The sequence below is a fragment of the Protopterus annectens genome, chromosome 6.part0, assembly GCF_019279795.1.
Source record: "Protopterus annectens isolate FY-2018-M chromosome 6.part0, PAN1.0, whole genome shotgun sequence".
Taxonomy (NCBI): Eukaryota; Metazoa; Chordata; order Ceratodontiformes; family Protopteridae; genus Protopterus; species Protopterus annectens.
The window spans coordinates 1626836646-1626855364 of NC_056737.1; the positions used below are offsets into that span (position 1 = coordinate 1626836646).

At 38.7% G+C, this 18719-nt stretch overlaps 1 protein-coding gene across 1 annotated transcript in view; it reads left to right on the forward strand.

The window, feature by feature from the left end:
- The window catches only part of DNAH7 (dynein axonemal heavy chain 7), a 4771155-nt gene that overhangs the window by 3225844 nt on the left and 1526592 nt on the right, over positions 1-18719 (forward strand). Inside the window, exon 42 of the mRNA XM_044073696.1 lies at positions 8800-8985. Coding sequence (XP_043929631.1) covers positions 8800-8985 — 186 coding nt within the window. The remainder of the gene's footprint in view (positions 1-8799; positions 8986-18719) is intronic.

The window sequence follows — 18719 nt, forward strand, 5'->3', positions numbered from 1 at the left end:
CAAGAAAATGGAGGAACACAGGAACCAAATACAAAGCCCAGGGATCAGCAAATCTGGTCTCTGGAACAACTAGCTAGGAAAGTTTAGGAAACAGAAGTATTTTTTTGGTTTTTTTAGTTTTTTTTTTTGCACACGGACAGAAAATACAGTAAATGCTTTGTTATTCGACTAAATTGCTATCAAAGGCTAGTACACTTGAGTGTATTTGCCTGTTTGTTAACTTTTAAGCAAAACTTTAGCCAGGAAGTGCAATCAACAGTTTAAGCACAGAAAAACAGGAAAAACAGGTAATATAACAGCAAAATAAGCACAAACAGTGGTCGAAAAGCACAATAGATCGAAAAAAGCAATAAAAAATACTTATAATCAAGAAAGTCGCTTTTTCTGCTCTCTGCTGCCTTAGGAACTCTGCAGGGGACCACGAGGAGCTATGCCAAGTTCTCTAATGCCAGAAAAGCCCGCCAAAGCGCGCTTTATAGCAGGGGGCTGGAAAAAACAGGAAATGACCCAAATGGCCAATGAATTACTAGTTGCTGTCTCTAACCACTCCTCTGAGGACAAACAGGCAGCTCAGTACTCCCCACTCTCACTGGTGAGTAAAGAAACTTCCCTCTGGCCACACAAGAAAATGGAGGAACACAGGAACCAAATACAAAGCCCAGGGATCAGCAAATCTGGTCTCTGTAACAACTAGCTAGGAAAGTTTAGGAAACAGAAGTATTTTTTTGTTTTTTTTTTTGCACATGGACAGAAAATACAGTAAATGCTTTGTTATTCGACTAAATTGCTATCAAAGGCTAGTACACTTGAGTGTATTTGCCTGTTTGTTAACTTTTAAGCAAAACTTTAGCCAGGAAGTGCAATCAACAATTTAAGCACAGAAAAACAGGAAAAACAGGTAATATAACAGCAAAATAAGCACTAACAGTGGTCGAAAAGCACAATAGATCGAAAAAAGCAATAAAAAATACTTATAATCAAGAAAGTCGCTTTTTCTGCTCTCTGCTGCCTTAGGAACTCTGCAGGGGACCACGAGGAGCTATGCCAAGTTCTCTAATGCCAGAAAAGCCCGCTAACGCGCTTTATAGCAGGGGGCTGGAAAAAACAGGAAATGACCCAAAATGGCCAATGAATTACTAGTTGCTGTCTCTAACCACTCCTCTGAGGACAAACAGGCAGCTCAGTACTCCCCACTCTCACTGGTGAGTAAAGAAACTTCCCTCTGGCCACACAAGAAAATGGAGGAACACAGGAACCAAATACAAAGCCCAGGGATCAGCAAATCTGGTCTCTGGAACAACTAGCTAGGAAAGTTTAGGAAACAGAAGTATTTTTTGTTTTTTTTAGTTTTTTTTTTTGCACACAGACAGAAAATACAGTAAATGCTTTGTTATTCGACTAAATTGCTATCAAAGGCTAGTACACTTGAGTGTATTTGCCTGTTTGTTAACTTTTAAGCAAAACTTTAGCCAGGAAGTGCAATCAACAATTTAAGCACAGAAAAACAGGAAAACAGGTAATATAACAGCAAAATAAGCAAAAACAGTGGTCAAAAAACCACAATAGATCGAAAAAAGCAATAAAAAATACTTATAATCAAGAAAGTTGCTTTTTCTGCTCTCTGCTGCCTTAGGAACTCTGCAGGGGACCACGAGGAGCTATGCCAAGTTCTCTAATGCCAGAAAAGCCCGCCAAAGCGCGCTTTATAGCAGGGGGCTGGAAAAAACAGGAAATGACCCAAAATGGCCAATGAATTACTAGTTGCTGTCTCTAACCACTCCTCTGAGGACAAACAGGCAGCTCAGTACTCCCCACTCTCACTGGTGAGTAAAGAAACTTCCCTCTGGCCACACAAGAAAATGGAGGAACACAGGAGCCAAATACAAAGCCCAGGGATCAGCAAATCTGGTCTCTGGAACAACTAGCTAGGAAAGTTTAGGAAGCAAAAGTATTTTTTGTTTTTAGTTTTTTTTTGCACACAGACAGAAAATACAGTAAATGCTTTGTTATTCGACTAAATTGCTATCAAAGGCAAGTACACTTGAGTGTATTTGCCTGTTTGTTAACTTTTAAGCAAAACTTTAGCCAGGAAGTGCAATCAACAATTTAAGCACAGAAAAACAGGAAAAACAGGTAATATAACAGCAAAATAAGAACAAACAGTGGTCGAAAAGCACAATAGATCGAAAAAAGCAATAAAAATACTTATAATCAAGAAAGTCGCTTTTCTGCTCTCTGCTGCCTTAGGAACTCTGCAGGGGACCACGAGGAGCTATGCCAAGTTCTCTAATGCCAGAAAAGCCCGCCAAAGCGCTTTATAGCAGGGGGCTGGAAAAAACAGGAAATGACCCAAAATGGCCAATGAATTACTAGTTGCTGTCTCTAACCACTCCTCTGAGGACAAACAGGCAGCTCAGTACTCCCCACTCTCACTGGTGAGTAAAGAAACTTCCCTCTGGCCACACAAGAAAATGGAGGAACACAGGAACCAAATACTAAGCCCAGGGATCAGCAAATCTGGTCTCTGGAACAAAAAGCTAGGAAAGTTTAGGAAACAGAAGTATTTTTTTGGTTTTTTTAGTTTTTTTTTTTTGCACACAGACAGAAAATACAGTAAATGCTTTGTTATTCGACTAAATTGCTATCAAAGGCTAGTACACTTGAGTGTATTTGCCTGTTTGTTAACTTTTAAGCAAAACTTTAGCCAGGAAGTGCAATCAACAATTTAAGCACAGAAAAACAGGTAATATAACAGCAAAATAAGCAAAAACAGTGGTCGAAAAGCACAATAGATCGAAAAAAGCAATAAAAAATACTTATAATCAAGAAAGTCGCTTTTTCTGCTCTCTGCTGCCTTAGGAACTCTGCAGGGGACCACAAGGAGCTATGCCAAGTTCTCTAATCAGTCGATCATATCCGAGGGTTACAAAATTCCCTTTATTCAAACCCCAGTTCAGCAAAAGGGAACCCTTCCAGACGTTCCACCTGGTCTAAGGGAACTAGCAGTACCAGAGATTTCAAAACTGCTAGCAAAAAGAGCCATCCAGCCAGTCCCAGCAGACCAAATAAGATCCGGTATCTACTCAAGGTTCTTTTTAGTACCAAAAAAGACAGGGGACTGGAGACCAATATTAGATCTCAGCAAACTAAACAAGTTTGTAAAGAAAACAAGATTCCGGATGGTCACGCTTCAGTCCATTCTACCCTTTCTGGGCAAGGACAATTGGATGTGCTCGGTAGACCTTCAGGATGCGTACTATCACATAAAAATTCACAGGTGCTCCAGAAGGTTTCTCCGCTTTCAGCTAGGGGCCAGTCACTTCCAATTCAGTGCCCTGCCATTTGGACTCACTACAGTCCCCAGAGTGTTCACCAAATGTATGGCAGCAGTTATAGCTCACCTGAGACGTCAAGGATTCCAGGTGTTTCCATATCTAGACGACTGGCTCCTCACTGCCACCACCAGGCATCAACTTCTCCAAGCCAGAGATTACACCATTTACATTTGCAGAGGGCTAGGGATTTCTATAAATTTCGAAAAATCTGCCTTGTCGCCTTGTCAATCTATTACCTTTATAGGCGCCAAATTGGACACCGTACAACTTTCAGCAAAGTTAACAGACCAAAGTATCTTGGACATTCAAAATCACGTCCATGTGATTCTTCTCAGCAACAAAATTCAGGCCAGATTTGCTCTGAAAGTATTGGGTCTTATGGCCGCCATAACACTTCTTCCCTTGCCCGCTTTTACATGCGTCTTCTACAAGGATGCTGTTCCCAATGGTCCTTTCAACAACTTCCCATGTGTCACAGGATCATAATAACTCCAATTTGCAAAAGGCATCTGACCTGGTGGATATCGTCCCCTCAAGTCCATCAGGGCAGACCCTTTGTTCCTCCCGCCCCGGTCGCCACGGTTACATCGGACGCCTCCCTGATCGGGTGGGGGGGCATTATCAGGGCAGGATGGTCCATGGCACTTGGCAACCTTTCAAATGCCACCTGCACATAAATGTCCTGGAGATGAGAGCAGTGCTTTTAACGTTGCAAGCCCTCAACGACTCTCTTCCCCTGGGAACTATTACAGTCCAAATGGACAATATGTCCGTAGTGTGGTATATCAACAAGCAGGGCAGAACCAAGTCCTATCCACTGTGTCGAGAGGCTCTCAGACTTTGGCAGTGGGCGATCTCTTCTCAGCGGTTTCTGATAGCAACGCATATCCCCGGGAAATCCAACATCATAGCGGACAGGTTGAGCAGAGCTATTCTCATGCCTCACGAGTGGTCTCTCAAACAATCTGTGACGGAAGAGATTTTTCAGAAGTGGGGCCTTCCTTGCTGCGATCTTTTTGCTACACCTCAAAACAGCAAATGCCCCAACTTCTTCTCTCTCTCTTCCCCCTTCCAGGCCATCCCCCCAGAGACGCTCTAACCCAAGATTGGCCCCGGGGACTTCTTTATGCTTTTCCTCCCTTTCCTCTGATACCACAAGTAATTAAGAAAGCAACCGCCTTGAGAGCCAAGTTGATTCTCATTGCCCCTTATTGGCCTCGACAAATATGGTTTCCATTCCTACATCGTTATCTTTTGGTACAGCCATGGCATCTGGACCCGGTTCCAGATCTTCTGACCCACCAGTCGGGGCAGCTGCACCAATCCATACCTTCTCTCAACCTCACTGCTTGGTTGCTCCGCTTCCATCCCTAGCCAGGCTTCCTATGATTTCTAATGCCGTCCGGGATATCATAGTAGCTTCCCTTAAATCTTCCACCAGAAGGATTTACACTAGTAAATGGCAACGTTTCTCCTTCTGGGCAAAAGCTAGGAATATAGACCCCTATACTGCTCTGATTCATTCAGTCTTGGACTTCCTAGCCGAGATTTTTCATTCAGGATCTTCTTCCTCCACAGTAAAAGTTCAGCTGGCAGCCATTTCAAATTTTCATATAGGCTTGTTGGACCACAACATTATGTCACATAAACTTTGCAAGGCATTCCTTAGAGGTATTTTTTTACTTAAACCTCTGATTAGAGACCCCCCACCACAGTGGGATCTAAATTTAATTTTAACATCCTTGATTCTTCCCCCTTTTGAACCTGCGGCTGCCTGTTCATTGAAATTTCTTTCTTGAAAGACACTCTTTCTAGTCGCTATTACTTCTGCCAGGAGAGTATCTGAGCTTCATGCTCTCTGCATTTGTCCTCCCTACTTAATCTTCCACAAAGACAGGGTATCTCTAAGGAATAATCCATCTTTCTTACCAAAAGTGGCATCGCAGACGCACTTAAATCAATCCATTGATCTTCCAGTTTTTTCCCAAATTATTCTAATAGAGCTGAACAAAAACTACATTATCTTGATGTTCACTGCCAACTCAGATATTATCTGGACAGAACCAAACATTTTAGGAAATCTGATCAACTGTTTTTATCTTACGCAGAGAACAGGAAAGGCCTTCCAGTATCCAAGGTAACTCTATCTAGATGGCTGTCTTCTGTGATTACTTGCATTTATCAGCTCAGAGGCAAAGAGTTGATTTCTAGGCCAAAAGCCCATTCTACCAGAGCTCTAGCTACATCTACAGCTTTTCAGGCTAGACTTCCAATAGACGCTATTTGTGCAGCAGCCACATGGGCCTCTCCTCATACCTTTGTTTCACATTACAAATTAGACTTGGCCTCCAGAGACAGAGCGAATATTGGTTCCACCGTTCTCAAGAGTCTGTTCCATTGAGCCACCCAGGATAGAGGTGCTAGGGACGTGGTCCCATCCAGCAAGAATGAAGGCGAGATTGACAACTTAACATTAAGAAGTTATGTACCTGCCATAACGTTCCATGTTAGTTGTCTTCTCTCGCCTTCTTTCTTGTGTCCCGCCCACCATCCCCCTAGCCTGGTCAGACTGAGAAGATTGTGCCTCTTCCCTTAAGAGTCTTAATCCAATTTTTCCAACTAATCAGCTTTCTAGTGTCACTAGATTAGGTTTATCTTTTTTGGGGGATTATTATCATTATTGCTATTATTACCTCTTCCTCCTCCTCTCCAGTTGGAGGAATGTATTGCATAATTTCCTTAGCTACCAAATGAGATCTGGGTAGTCTTCACCTTGCATCATGGGATATAGGGTTGCCTCGAGCTGGTAAAATTAGCTCTCGAGCTTTAGTAAGTGGCCAAGTCAGAGCCGAGGATCGGCTCCGAACCCATCCAGCAAGAAAGAAGGCGAGAGAAGACAACTAACATGGAACGTTATGGTAGGTACATAACTTCTTAATTTATATTCTCCAGCCAGTCCTGGACATCTGCCAAACAATATCTCAGTTTGTAGGTTTCTAAGTCTATACAAATCCTCATGATTCCTTTGGATAGACTTCTCATATGAGGAAAATTCATTGGTTCCTCAGATCAGTTTGGACCCACCACTTGCACCACCTATCATTTCAAATTCTAGTACTGGGATTTGTGAAAGGGACTTACTGGACCAGTTGTCTATCAAACCATGTCTCCCTTTTTCTCTTCCGGCCCCTAATCAGTTTATAACCACAAATCAAGTGCCTAAATCATAAAAATTTTGCAGACCATTACAAAGCCTTGCCCTGTTTTTGGTATCATACAGGCTACAGAGAAGCAACCTCTGCTCACATATACAGCTTTATGTATAGATCCTCAACAGACTCTGTCTTGTCAGACTTATTACTTATTTGCAAGTCCATTTGTATCATAAATACCCACTCAAGGGATCTCATTCTGTTCTGCAGTATAAATATAACTTGCTTGAGGGAAAAGTGCATCTTACAGAGAATTCCATTTCTGTGGAACCATCTTCCACTCCACATAAAGCACCTTATTCAAATATAATTTGGAAAAATGAGTGGGTAACCACAAATTTATTCTGATTCCTCATAGATAGAAATGACATACAACTGTCACAATATATCCTTGTTCGGCCCATCTCTAGGTTATTTATACACAAACTATAAGGACTAAAAACTACCATGGGAATGTAAGGCTAGGATTCTTAAGATCATCACAGATCAGTAACCTAGTAAGTACCTAAGAACCTATAAATTAATTCTGTGCTGTTTTGATATTACTCTGCTTGTCTGAGAATGGATGTCATCTCAGGCCTGTTTTCTTTATACTCAGAAGTCTGTCTCTGTTAGGATATGATGTTAGCAATCATATAGCTAGTCTCACTATTGCAGAGCTATATGACTATATATATATATATATATATATATATATATATATATATATATATATATATTTACTATGGTATGGTCGAACCTGGACCCCATTGAATGATGGGATTGTCGACCCTTGTACGCGAAAACGACTGTCAAATTCAGACATTGTCGAAATACGACTCATCTTTGACCTCAGAACCGGCTTTAATATGGGTCGAGATAGGGCCAAGATTTGTACGTCGACAATGTTGGCCTCCAGACTTCGAGTGAATTGGGTATGTATATAAATATATATATATATATATATATATATATATATATATATATATATATACACAGATATATATATATATATATATATATATATATATATATATATATGTGTGTGTGTGTGTGTGTGTGTGTGTATGTAAAAAGATAGATATGATCATTTGTAAGAGTTTGGGTGTGTTTTCTTGATTGTTAAAATATATAACATTACTATAGACCAATGTTTGTATGTCAAGTTATAAGTATCAAAAGATTTCTAGTTTTCTTGTGGACGTGAATATATAAATAAAAGGTGATATTCTGAGACTATGCATGATAATTACTAAATTTGCTTTACCTAAACACATTGCTTGGAATGGACACTGATGTATTTTTTATTTAAAAACTCAGACTGAATGCTGAATATAAATATATTCCCTGAATGGCACTTTGCACAAAAGTACCACAGTTTAGAATCCATGGTGGGGGGGGAAAAAAAGAAGAAAATAGCAGACATGAGAACCTCATACTAATTTGCTTTATTTTCTCACAGTTGCACTATTAATGCATGCGATCTACTACAGTAATCAGAATAACTGACTGGACAATTCCTAAATTCATGGAAGTGATTTATTTTAATTGATAAGAAAAGAAAAAAACAAATTTGTTTGGTTTAGGAAATGTATATGTGTGTTCCTATACGAGTCATGCTTTATTTTAATTTTATATATATTTAATTGCATCTGGATGTATGCTTATTTCTTCTCATTTAGATAAGAGCATTTCAAGTAATATATGTTTGCCTTATTTTAATTTTAACAAACTCAACATCCTGGCAGCAGAATGGGCCAGAGATAGTGAACAAGTTTTATACAAAAGCAGTGGCTCAAATATATGATGCATCAGCTTTTTTAAAATCTATAGACATAAAGATAATGTACCTAGGGATGCATTTTATTTTTTATTTAAGTATTTGTTATTTAACTTGTGAATGTGTTTAATCTGCAGTTTAAGGGGCTATTAGAAGGACAGTTTGGAACAAATAAAGAGATGAAAGCATGCTGATGTGATGTAGCAGAATCAAACAATCAAATGTGCTGCACACCTATCACAAGTGTATGGCTACATGTATTAACCATTTGACAGGTATTTTAGAGCTTTGTCCTGTAACTTTTTCTAGAGATGAAAAATGTGCATTTTAATAGTGTATGTAAGTAATTTTAGTACAGCAGCTATATGTCAGAAATGTAGCTCACCTTGATGGTATGTTCTTATTAAGCTTTACTTGCAGTAACCTTCAGAAATGGCATTATGTGACTCATTGCTGTTTATCAAGGAATATGATTAATCACTTCCTTTTCTAGGTTGACTTGTGCAGCAAGAAGCTAGAGCGAGCAGAGCAGCTGATTGGAGGCCTTGGGGGTGAGAAGACCCGTTGGAGTGAAACTGCCAAGCGACTGGGGAAGCAGTACATTAACCTAAATGGAGATGCCCTTATTTCATCTGGAATTGTGGCATACTTGGGAGCTTTCACATCAACCTACAGACAAGTAATTTTTACAATATACACACTACAGTATCTTATGAAACAAAATTTTAAATTAATTTGCCTAAGGATCACAGCATAACATTTTTCTGCTACAAGCAGATTTTAGAAGATACCATGTAAACCCATTATAATCAGATAATTCTGAATACCGATCTGTTATTTTCTGAGTTACTCAAGTCTAAATTTAATTTTACAGCATTCCCAATACAAAAATATATATTGTATTTACTGCAACATTGTCATAGATATGTATTATATTTAAGCATAAAACACACAGACAAAATTGGTGTGTGTCTGTTGCTGTACCTTTATGCTCAGCATTAGTTTTATATGTTCCACTCTTTAATGTGGAGTACCTAGAATGAATAAGTTGTTCTGTTTCCTTTCTTTAGCTGTCATTTTTGCCCATCCTTTAGTATATGTGTTGCAGGTCAGTCAGAGAATCCCAGAATGTGTGGTGGGAGGTAAGGAATATTTAGGATTACATAGTATTTTCCCTATTCCATGGTTAACCTGATGTTGTAATATTGCTGATGTTCACTTGTCTCCCCTTCAGAATAGCCTTATTCTATATTAAGTTTTTCTACTGTATTGCACTTTGTGGGATTTTTGTTCACATATTCTCGGAAGCATTCTCAGCTAAGAAGTCAGAATTACAACATTCTCCTTTGCAAATAACAAAGTAAGTTGCTTGAGTCTAAAGTCTGATGCCTTTTTGCATTATTTAGATAGAATTGTTTATTTATGTGCATGTTGTTTACATTTGTGCAGTTCTTTGTTATATTGTTGTTGCTGCCCTCTGAGACTTCATCGATTCATTTAAGATATATTAAGGAGTCTCACATGTCTTCCTTCTTATACAAATAATTACTCATTACAAACACAAGGAAGAGTGATCTGCACAGTATGGGCTATGCATATACACAACTGAGAAATATTAGGTACCTTACTTAGGACTTAAGCGCCTTAGCTAGGATTTTAAACATGACTGTAGAACAGTGTGTGCATGTGTGTGCGTGTGTGTGCGTGTGTGTGCGTGTGTGTGCGTGTGTGTGTGTGTGTGTGTGTGTGTGTGTGTGTGTGTGTGTGTGTGTGTGTGTGTGTGTGTGTGTGTGTGTGTGTGTGTGTGTGTGTGTGTGCTGTGTGCTGTGTCTTTAAGAAGCATATCAAGGACTGAACGTGCATATATAAATAGCAGGCACGTGCTATACTCAGTGTCATTTTGAAAGTGCAGCCAAAGAGTGAGCATGTAAGAATGAATGTAGCTAGTCTGTATATAAGTTACCTAAGATAAAGATAGCAAGCTTCAATTGTGATGTGTTTGTACATCATAAAGCTGCTTGAACAGAACCCACAAAAACTCATCTATTACATCTTGACTAGACGAGTGACAATGACCAGTCCATTCAGGCCATCACTTGCACCAAGGAAACAACAGCCTGCATGTGTAGTAAGCACATTGATTCATTCTTTCTGTGATAGATGTTTTATCTTAATCAGGGTTATGGGAGAGGAGGAGCCTATTCCCAAGTAATGCTCCAAAGTGGAAAACCAATCGTGTACAGACTGCTGGTCCAACATAGGACACATGCAAGGTTTTTTTTTTGCCATGTTCAAGAAAAGAGTTCATGTATTCCTGTTGTTTCTCGCTTGACCTTTTTTTCAGCAGTCATAAAAGTGCTAAACCAATAAAATATGAAAATAGTGATTAGCATGATGTATATATTCATCATTCCCACTACCGCAATAACATTTAGGGGTGTATAGGTTGCATCTTGCCCAAGTCATTAAAACCGGCCAACTTCCAAAAGCTCTGGCTTCCTCCCATACTTCCACAGTGGTTACTGATTGGTCAGTCATGAAGAGAGAGAATCAGCAGTCAAAGTGGAAAATATTTTGTACTTTCTTATTGACTCATGAAGGAGCAGCTCAGAGGCTTCACTAGAGCAGCATCTGGCCTTTCAGTGCCTTTTGGCAGATAAATACCCTTTGGAGGAATCCTTTTACGCAGAAAGGTTTTAATTCTAATGTGTTTAGCGCGAATGTGTGTCTATATTTGAAGTATTTTTTAATATTAATATTAATATATATATATATATATATATATATATATATATATATATATATACACACACACTTTGGAGGAAAGTAATATGCTTTCTCTTGTCTATAGTCAGTGTTTGTATCCTGTGTATTTTCAGTGTTTTGGGATTCAGGATTTTGAGTTTTCAGGATTTTGGGTGTCAGTCTTATGGGATTTAAGATTCTGGGTTTTCAGTCTTCTGAAGTGAATCCATACATATATATATATGTGTGTGTGTGTGTGTCGTGATTGTCATGATCCCTTTAAGAAATCCAGTATTTCTTTATTACTATCCGTTTCCTATCTGGGACTGCTATTTTTATCTTCAGCTGGAATAAGGGCTTATTTAATATAGAAATGCACTGCATATATATAAACTTTTTTATTTATTTATTTATTAACAAAAGTTTAAGTGGGGAGCAGTGCTTTATTTAGGAAGGAATAATAACAGGGCATGTTGTGCTTTTATTCATGCTGTGACAGCTTACCCACCATTTATTTCTGTCGGACTAATTTTACTTTTAAGAGGTTTCTGACAGGACTTTAGTGTACTGTTTGTACATTTACAGGGCAGTGTAGTGCTTGTGTTCATGTTGTGACAATTTACCTGGCACTTATTCCCGTCAAACTAATTTATTTCTGAGGGCTTTTTGACTGGATTTTAGTATACTGCTAGTGGATTACTGTGTTTTGGGGACTTTGTGTGAATTGGTAAGTGGAAGTTTGTTCCTTGTGTAGACTTTTGACAACTTACCTTCCGACCAATTTGTTCCAGTGATCTTAACCACATCCAGCACATCTTTCTCCATTACAGCATGGATCCTTACCTTTTTCCTGCTGGTCTGACTTCTGCAGGTCCCAGAAAGAAAACAAAATAACATACCCGAGAGACCCTTGCTGTCTGTGTGGGCTCTGTCTGCACCTCAGCTGATAGAGAGTGAATCTGCAGTATCCATTTATTGTTCCTCAAACCACTCACTCACATCTCCAGCTTCTTCTGGTGTAGTACTTTCAGCCAGCATGAATCGGGGGTCAGCTACATATTCTTTGCCTGTTTCTCCAGGGGATACTAGTAGATGTTTCCAAGGGAGAGATCTCTTGAAGGGACATAGATTTATTTCCTAGTTGATCACAGATGATACCTATTGAGAGAAAAACAAAAAGTTAAACATTCTTCACCTGAAGACATGGTGTCTATAGGAAAAGATAATTTTTTAACTTTGATAAGAAGCTATTACCAATGCTCAAGCCTGGTATATGCATCATTCAGTGTGCTTGTTGAGTAGGTCAGACAAAATTTTCCTGAGGAAGACATGTCAGATGAGTCTGAAATATACAGAGAAAGGATGTCATATCCTGCAGGTTCTTGAGTCCAGTACTCTGATGCTGAGAAGAACTAGTTCTCACAACCTGCTTGGGAGGTAAGTTATTTTCTCAGTCTTTTGCCAGAATGAATGAATGAAAGATGTTTTATGGAAACTAATGGATGCTTCCAGCATATTGAGGAAATTTTTGTAATATGTTGTAAGTGGATTTTTATCCTATTCATCCCCTAATGCAAGCCTTGGAGGAAGTATATTATGCAGCCTGTAACAACCCAGAGTCACAATCTACAGTGCTCATAAAAGCAGATGAGTAACAGGCTACTGTGGTCACCCAGTCCATACCCTTTAGATACAGAGAAGAATGTTTTGAAACAAATTTGATATTAAAAATTTTTATTCTTTCACTTTGGCATGGAGAATTCTTTGCTATGAGTCCCATATGTGGAAGTTCATGTGTATATCTGTCTTGTTGGCTTTGACATGTCTCTAGTAACTAAACATCCCTTAAGGTTATGTATAATGATGCAAATGCTGTGTCAAGGGCCCCTTCTATTGCTTCTGTTTGAAGAGGTATACCTGGGTACAATCAGAAGTTGTCTGCTTAAATAAAGTCTGAATTTTTGAATTCATCTTTAGAGAAAAATGTTTTATTTGGCCCATCTGCTACTCGGGTCCGCAAACAATTTGATGAAAGACGGAAATTAGTTTAGGCAGCTTCTAAGATTTTCAGGCCTCATTTTCAAATATCCCAAATCCTCTTTCATGCCTAAGAAACACATAGACATGGTTTTAAGGGAACAGTAACAAGCAGGAACCTTTCCAATAAACATATAGCATACAACATCAGGAAGGCTGTGCTAGCTTGCCTCTTTTCTTCCCCCTTTCCTCCTACCTCAGTCTCTCAAAACCTGTCCTAACAACTGGCTCTGTTCATTCGCCTTTGGCAATCAAATTGTGACAGACTCATGGTGGTTAAAGGTGGATTAAGAGTGATAAGTTTGCAATAGATAACCTCCTTTCAGGAGAAGTCCTCCCTAACCTCTGAACCCTGTACAGGTATATACAGAGGATCATGGAGCTGTCTTTAGAAAGCTTTTAGAATCCATCCCTTTACAATGTCTCATCAGAGAAGGCAAGGCCTGTAGAGAGTGTGCTCTAATACTACCATGATAACTGGTTTATCATGGTGGATATAACAAAAAGCAAAAGCAAAGGACAACCACCTGGAAATTGTCTTTTTGCCATGGGTTGTCCTTTCTTAACCCCGCATAAGAAATAAATAGCTTACTGGCTTTTCTAAAGGACTTGGTTCTGTCAAAATAGTACCTGAGCTGCATATGCATGCCTAGAGTATGTGAAATCCTTTCTCCGTTATTCTGAGGGTTAGGATATAACACGGAGAGACTGATGGCCTGATTGTGAAACAAAATTGGGCATGAATGAGGGATTTTTTCTTACAGATACCCTATCCAAAATGAGAACAGATAGGGTTTACCCACCAAGACAGCTTACAATTCAGATATACATCTTATTGGTGTCAGAGGAAAGAGAAGAATGGTTGTCCATGTAACAAACCTTAAATCTGCCTGATGTGCACATTCATGTGGAAATGTGGTTAACTATTATCAGCAGAAAGTTAAGATTATGGGGAGGAACAACCTGTTTTACTGACAAAGCACTGAAGATGGGCAGACATACTGAGGTGGCAACACGATGTACCTTGACGAATTAGTATGATGGAGAGGGGCTAGTAACTCACACAAATATTTGAGTACTAGTGGTAGAATACCAGCTAGGACCCTGGTTATTTGGTAGGCACCAAACAGAAAAGTCTTCCACATGTCAGTATAAGATTTTCTAGTAACAGGACTTTTTGCCTCCTTTAGTACCTGCAGCATGTCCTCCAAAAGAAGTGCCTAAAAGGTATCATAATCCATGCAGGTAATTTAAGATGTCTTAGACTGGCGTGTATCAAGTGGAAACAGACAGTGATGAAGCCTGTCGTAATTGCCTTTGGCCAGCTTCATAAAAAGGGATAACCAATATATTATACCAATATTAAAAAATGCTGAGGTGTCTGTAGTTATAGATTGACTTGGAGATTGACAAAGAAAAAGGGGAGATATGTAATTGGTTATATTTATTGTCTCCACCAGTGCAGATCCATTTATATCAAGCCCAAGAAAGGTATCTGAAAATCTGAAGGATGCAAGTTCTGGGTGCATGAGTTTTTTTAGATAACATATAATCTTTCTCATGTACAACATGGCAAAAGGAATCATAAGAATCAGGGGTGCCATGAACCTTAGAATCCAGTTAAACTTTCTAACTGAAGTCGGAGACTGAAATGAGAAGCTCAAGAATGTTTCCAAATATAACTTCATCTTCCCGTGTCAATACTTTTGCTGTGGAGTTTCTATAAGACATCCTAGGAAAAACAATCTGGTGTGAAGCAGTCAAAGAGGATTTCTAAATATTTATCTGGAATCCCAGATTGGTCAGAAAAGTTCAAACCTATGTTAAGGACTCTTGACATCTGGTAGAAGACTCTGCAAAGATAACTAAGTCATCCAAATGAGGAAGAAAAATGAATGACATTCAGTTATTTAAAAGAAAAGACTGTAGCATGAAACTTGAAAACAGACTTGAAACATCAGATAACCCAAATGCAGAACACTGATTGTGTGACCCAGACACTGAAGTTTAGAGATCTTTTAGGTCTCATGTTACCATAAAGCTTCCTTGGAGAATAAGGGTCAACATCGTGAATGCTGGACTGTCCCCATTCCGAAATAGAAGAAAGATTTAAAACTGGTCACTAAGAAGGCTCTTTTTTGGTTCCAGAAACATACTGGACTAGAAGCCCTTGTCTTTTAAAAAATGACACTGGTTCTTTGATTCCTAGGGTGAGCAAAGCTGAAGAGATATCCAACCTTGCTGTGTTGTTTGTTGGCTTTGGATATTTATGTTTGGAGATTGGTTAGTTTCAGGAAATGCTTGATTCTGGTCCTTCTTGGTTTGTCCTACATTGCAACTAAAAGCCTGAATAACTAACTTTCTGTGACGAGAGTTAGACTTGCCCTGATAAGAGGAGCTCATCCAATCCACTATCACAGAGGGTCAGAGGAGGGTATTCTGAGCTCTGGAAAGTTGCCAGTGTGGGCTTGTGCATGCACAGAACCCATTTGTCACTGAGGCAATGTGAAATTCAAACATCTACTGTTACAGGTAAATAGGACTACACATTTGTACTTTAGAGCAGATATGAAGGTACTTCATGAGCTAACTTCCAAAAATGTGATAGATAATAGTTATTTTGGATGGTATACTAACAATGTGAAGGTACTTTATGAGCTAACTTCCAAAAATATATAGATAATAGTTATTTCAGCTGGTATACTAACTGATTCATGCACAAAGAAAATGTACTTCTCTTTAACTTGACTTGAGATATCTGTGAGAGGTATAAATATCCAGAATACTTATGCCAAACTGTAAATAGTACTTGAACCACACTCTGTGAACATACACACATGCCTGTCAGTACATAAACAGGGTTCCTAATGAATACACTAACAGAAGTCATACCTGTACCTCAAGAAGTAACAAGCTGAACAAAATCAGAACCCCACACATGTACTACATTACACAAACCTTTCAGTGACTACAGTAAGTCGCACATACGCATTTGCTATAACATGGCAGTGCAGTGAGTCCATAATAATAATAAAATGCCTGGGGTTCAAACTGAAAAAGCCAAACTCCAAAGCCCAGAAGGCTGACGTAGTAATCTAGTAACCCTCAAAACATCGTAGTAGTTGACTCCATTCTGTGTAAAAATACATACCTTAGTAATCTCTGCAAAGAGTTTGCAATAGTGTCATGTTGTCCAAACAATTAGGCTGGAATCTAATGTTTTATAGTATAACCAATGCATTGGTCTGTAGGTAATAATAAGCTGGCTCAACACTTGTCTACCTTTCCAAATTCCATTGTTTTAGGTTACAATTAAGCCAAAATTAAAACGGCTAACATGCATCAAGTTGAATTTTGTAAAAAAAAAAATACTATTTATTAGCACATAAGAAATTATTAACTTTATTTTTGAGTAGGCATCAGTCAATAAAAATTAGCTTGCTGTACAGCAAAAAGTCAGAAAAATATTAAATTGCCTACTGTAGTTTCTGGCAGTAAGGTAAAGCATGATACCAATTAGTCAGTGTCCAGTCATAAAGTCTTTTGGTCTTTCATAAGCACTGTGAAATAGTTTTGAATTTTCCATTCACTCTCTCTCTTTTTGGGAGATCCACAAAGCTGACAATTCCTTACATTTTGATGCTGGTTCCTCTAGTAGGCTAAACTCCAGTTCAGTAGTAGTGAGTCCTGGTTAAATGCCTCTGTCTGGCACACTTAACTTTGCTAATCCCAGAATTGGCAAGATGCAATTTTATAGTTTTGTTTTCTCTGAGTGTATAGTGATAGAGTACTCTTTTAGCACACAAGTATGATTGGAGCAAGAAGATGCATATTTGAAAATCTGTAGACGTCTGATGTCTCTGACTATTTTCCACGTCTGACTGCCTGACTGCTCCAAAGTCCTACAGAGCCAAAATGAATGAAAATGACTGCATGAGTTTAGTTCCACTGCAGTAAACATCTATTCTGGCTCAGAAAAAGTTTTGGAATTTGTTTTGTATCTGCATTTGATGAAGTGCAGAATTTGCCTTAGCTTACTTTACCGTAGTACATTATTTCATTGATTAACAACATAGCCAGAAAGAAGAGAGAATTGCAGCAATTATTCTTTTTATATCCTGTGTGGTGGTGGTGCTGCGGTAGCGTTTCACCTCACAGTATGACATTGAACTCTTCGATTCTCAGTTAGATCGTCTTCTGTGAGACATGCATGAATGGGTGTACCTTCGTTGAAGGTTGTGCATCAGAGCTGGCAACTCGGCACATAAAAATCTACTGCCAATCATTAGTGGACTGGAGTTACGCTGTGGCGACCCCTAACCGGGAAAAGCCGAAAGACACAACAACAAGTCTTTTTATATCCTGTGAGTTTATCACTCTTGTCTGACCTCTTGGCACATTAATGTCCGAGAAACAGAATAGTGTATAGTTTTATGTATCAGCTCAGAGATTTTATGAACTGATGGCAACTTTTAGTCTCCGTTGAGGATAGACACTCATTTTAGATAATAGGTAGATGTTTAGCAAAGAGTTTTAGGCTTATGTTGCATGTTTGTTTCTGAACATTTCAGAGGACTTTTTGCTATGAAATCAAACCTTAATTGTATGCATTTTGTTGAAGCCAGGACACATCACACATCTTTTAAATGGTATGGCTTTGTGCCCTCTATTTTCATATTGTTGTTGCATGCCATTATATGATATGCCAGGAAAATAGTAAGATTAATACATAGCCATATGTGTAGGCAGAATTAATGAATACAGTCAAGACTCAGTAACAAAGGCACTATGCATGCAGCACTCAGTGACATCAACAACAGTAACAGCTATAGTAATAACAATAATACTAATGATAAGCATGGCTAGCAATATCAACAATGCATGTATTTATTTTCCTTATCATATAAAAGGGTAATTTCTACATTCCCTTATTGCTCCCGCTATGTACATTCAATACTTTATGGAGAAGGAAAGTTACCATTGAATCTTCTGGGCACTTAGTAGTCCCTGTATTATACATTACTTGTCAAATGCTCAGTCTCTCTTTACATTTTCTGAGCTTGTTTGTTTACTTTTTAGCATAGGTGGGACTGTTTTGTATTTATGAAAAGACCTTAGCTAATTAATATAAGCACATTTAAGTAAAGGTTCATCAGTGCTTATTTGATAGGCCACTGGGAAAACGTCATTTCTTATTAAGAAGTGTCCATTCAAGCTTGGCAGGAATTGTTTTGCTTTTGTCTTTTTCCCACTGTAGTTAAAATAGAATATCTTGTTACCAATGTGCTATTTCCAAGAGTTTGCCTTCTATTATACTAGATCTTGTAGGTCTGTACATTTTTTCAAATTGCTATGGGCGAAGGCAAAGGTTTCCTTTAAGTGCTCTCCTAGGCGGGTTACGTAATCATGGACAGTGGTGGCATGTGCCAGACTTGCATCATCGGTAGTATACAGAAGATGCAAAGGCAAGCACCATTTTCCTACAAGTCAATATTTTAAAGGGTGTGACACTGTGGATTTATTGGTAGCGGAATGGATGATCATTAATACTAAGGGCATCTTAACATTCCAGCCCTTTTTTGTAGAGCTGATGTACTTCTTTAATATATGGGTTATGGTCTGGTTTGCCCT